Source organism: Egretta garzetta, unplaced genomic scaffold, assembly GCF_000687185.1.
Source record: "Egretta garzetta isolate BGI_Z169 unplaced genomic scaffold, ASM68718v1 scaffold888, whole genome shotgun sequence".
NCBI lineage: Eukaryota > Metazoa > Chordata > Aves > Pelecaniformes > Ardeidae > Egretta > Egretta garzetta.
The window spans coordinates 115525-116934 of NW_009260628.1; the positions used below are offsets into that span (position 1 = coordinate 115525).

A 1410-nucleotide genomic window follows, 5' to 3' on the forward strand; every position below is an offset into this window, starting at 1 on the left:
TTCCGCAGCCGCTGCTGACCTGGCTGTCCACCATGGAGCGGGCGCACATCAACCTGGGCAGGTGAGGGCAGGGGCCACGGCTGGGCAGGGGGAGAGGTGGTGGGTCAGTCTCTCACCCATCCGGTCTCTCTTCTCCAGGCTGCAGAAGGACTTGTGCTGGGCTCACCTGCCCCGGCTCTTCTCTGCCGCCATGAACTGCTTCCTCTCCCCGCACTCCCAGGTGGTGGCAGCAGCGGCGCAGACCCTGGAGGTACTGTGCATGGGTGCTTCTCCCCACTTGGCTGCCCTGGTCCTTGTGGGGGGGCTCTGCCTGGGGGTTTGGGGCTTGCAGGGAGGTGGTGTGCCCCTCTGTGCCTGCCAGAGCAGGGGGTTCACAGTTCACTGCTGCCCTATTTTCCCTGTTTGTCCTTGCAGAACCTCCTGACTGAGTGCGTCGCTCCTCACATGGATGACCTGGGCACCATCTCTGCATCTGCCCCAGCCCCTGCTGCTTACCTGTGCAAGATGTTCAGGTGAGGAGCGGTGCTTGGGGACAAGCTGTCCCTGTGGGTCTGGCTGAGCTCTGAGCAGCCTCTGCCCAGTCCCTGATCAGTGCTGCGTTGATCACTGGCAGTGTGACCATCTCCTCTCTCCTCCCCAGATCAGTGGAGGAGGGCCTGACATATCGTTTCCATGCGGCGTGGGACGAGGTGCTGCGGGTGCTCGAGGTCTTCTTCGAGACGTGTGGGAAGCAGTGCCACCCCATCATGAGGAAGGTGAGCCAGGCTGGGGTCGTGTCAGGCTGATCCACAGAGGAGGGTGGCCATGGTGCTGCCTGGGCTGCATTGCCCTCTCCGGCTACGGAGCAGGGCCATCCCAGTGCCCTGTGCATGGACAGGGACTGTGCAGCTCTGGGACATGGGGACGTGCAGGGCAGGAGTAGCAAGTGACATGTGTCAGACCTGCCTCTGTGGCTCCTCTGTGACCATCCTGCCCTGTCTCTGCAGTGTCTCCGGTCCCTGTGTGACCTACGTCTCTCTCCACACTTCCCCTACACTGCTGAAGTGGACCAGGCAGTGGGGGCTGCTGTGGCTGGCCGGGGGCCCGCTGCTGGAAGCCGTGCCCCTGGAGATTGATGGCAAGGAGTGAGTACAGCCTGAGTTGGTCCTGTGCCTGCTCCCAGCAGCAAAGGACACCAGTCTCCAGCTGAGAAACCATTTTCCTTTCACACCTTTCTCATCTGAACTTTCTCTGACCTCTTCATGAGCCAATACAGATGACTGGTGCCCCCAGCACCCTTAGCAGAGTGCTACCCCTTTGCTTTCTTTGGCTCATACTTTCTCTGTTTCCCCCCAGTTCTCATACTGGGAGATGACCGGCTGCCAAGTCTGTCTGTGACGGTGGCAATTTTGCAGCTGTTGTTACGTTCCT

At 60.8% G+C, this 1410-nt stretch overlaps 1 protein-coding gene across 1 annotated transcript in view; it reads left to right on the plus strand.

Annotated features, from left to right (window-relative positions):
• LOC104132261 (RRP12-like protein) overlaps positions 1-1128 on the plus strand; it is a 3646-nt gene extending 2518 nt beyond the window's left edge. Inside the window, 7 exon segments of the mRNA XM_035900935.1 lie at position 1; positions 4-61; positions 139-250; positions 415-512; positions 641-755; positions 987-1084; positions 1086-1128. The exon segment at position 1 is cut by the window's left edge and continues 111 nt beyond it. Of these exon segments, the coding sequence (XP_035756828.1) occupies position 1; positions 4-61; positions 139-250; positions 415-512; positions 641-755; positions 987-1084; positions 1086-1128 (525 nt within the window).
• The last annotated feature ends 282 nt before the right edge of the window (positions 1129-1410 follow it).